This window comes from Penaeus monodon, chromosome 28 (genome assembly GCF_015228065.2).
Source record: "Penaeus monodon isolate SGIC_2016 chromosome 28, NSTDA_Pmon_1, whole genome shotgun sequence".
In the NCBI taxonomy this organism is placed as follows: domain Eukaryota; kingdom Metazoa; phylum Arthropoda; class Malacostraca; order Decapoda; family Penaeidae; genus Penaeus; species Penaeus monodon.
Genome location: NC_051413.1, coordinates 37649674 through 37650158, shown reverse-complemented (window position 1 = coordinate 37650158; position 485 = coordinate 37649674). Strand labels below are relative to the sequence as shown.

The window sequence follows — 485 nt, the reverse complement described above, 5'->3', positions numbered from 1 at the left end:
AGAAGCCAATGCAATGCCGTCTTACAGAGCACATTTATAGCACTTTCAGCCGAAGTAGTCGAGGGGATATTTCTCCTTTCTACAGGACCAGGGTCTTTTTTTGCTGTATCATTTGTTTTATTTTGCGTTGCAGTTAAAAGTGAAAATGCTAATGAAGAATAGAACTAATGCCATATTCGAAGATGCAGCTGAACTGGTTGGTAATAATTTTAGCCGAAGGAAAAGGTAATTTTACTATGAATGCTGCGCACCTTCATTTAAGGGGTCAGGGACTTTTCTCAATTACTAGCATTTCAATAACAAAAGGTCAGTCTTTAGGCATTTAAGCAGCTGAGGTGTTGGCCGGTGCTTTATAACTGAGTTTCTTGTTCATCTGTTCAGAGTCAGGTGGCGGGAAACACAGAAAAGGTCAGGCGAGAGAGGTCCAAGGAGGGGCAGGCGGGTAGTCCAGTCCAGGACGCCTCTCTCGGCGAGAATGAAGAAGA

The 485-nt window shown here is 43.5% G+C and overlaps 1 protein-coding gene across 1 annotated transcript in view; it reads left to right on the top strand.

Annotated features, from left to right (window-relative positions):
- LOC119591196 overlaps positions 1 to 162 on the top strand; it is a gene marked incomplete at its 5' end in the record, with an annotated part of 7320 nt that extends 7158 nt beyond the window's left edge. Inside the window, 1 exon segment of the mRNA XM_037939907.1 lies at positions 134 to 162. Within this exon segment, the coding sequence (XP_037795835.1) occupies positions 134 to 162 (29 nt within the window).
- Positions 163 to 485: the final 323 nt, after the last annotated feature.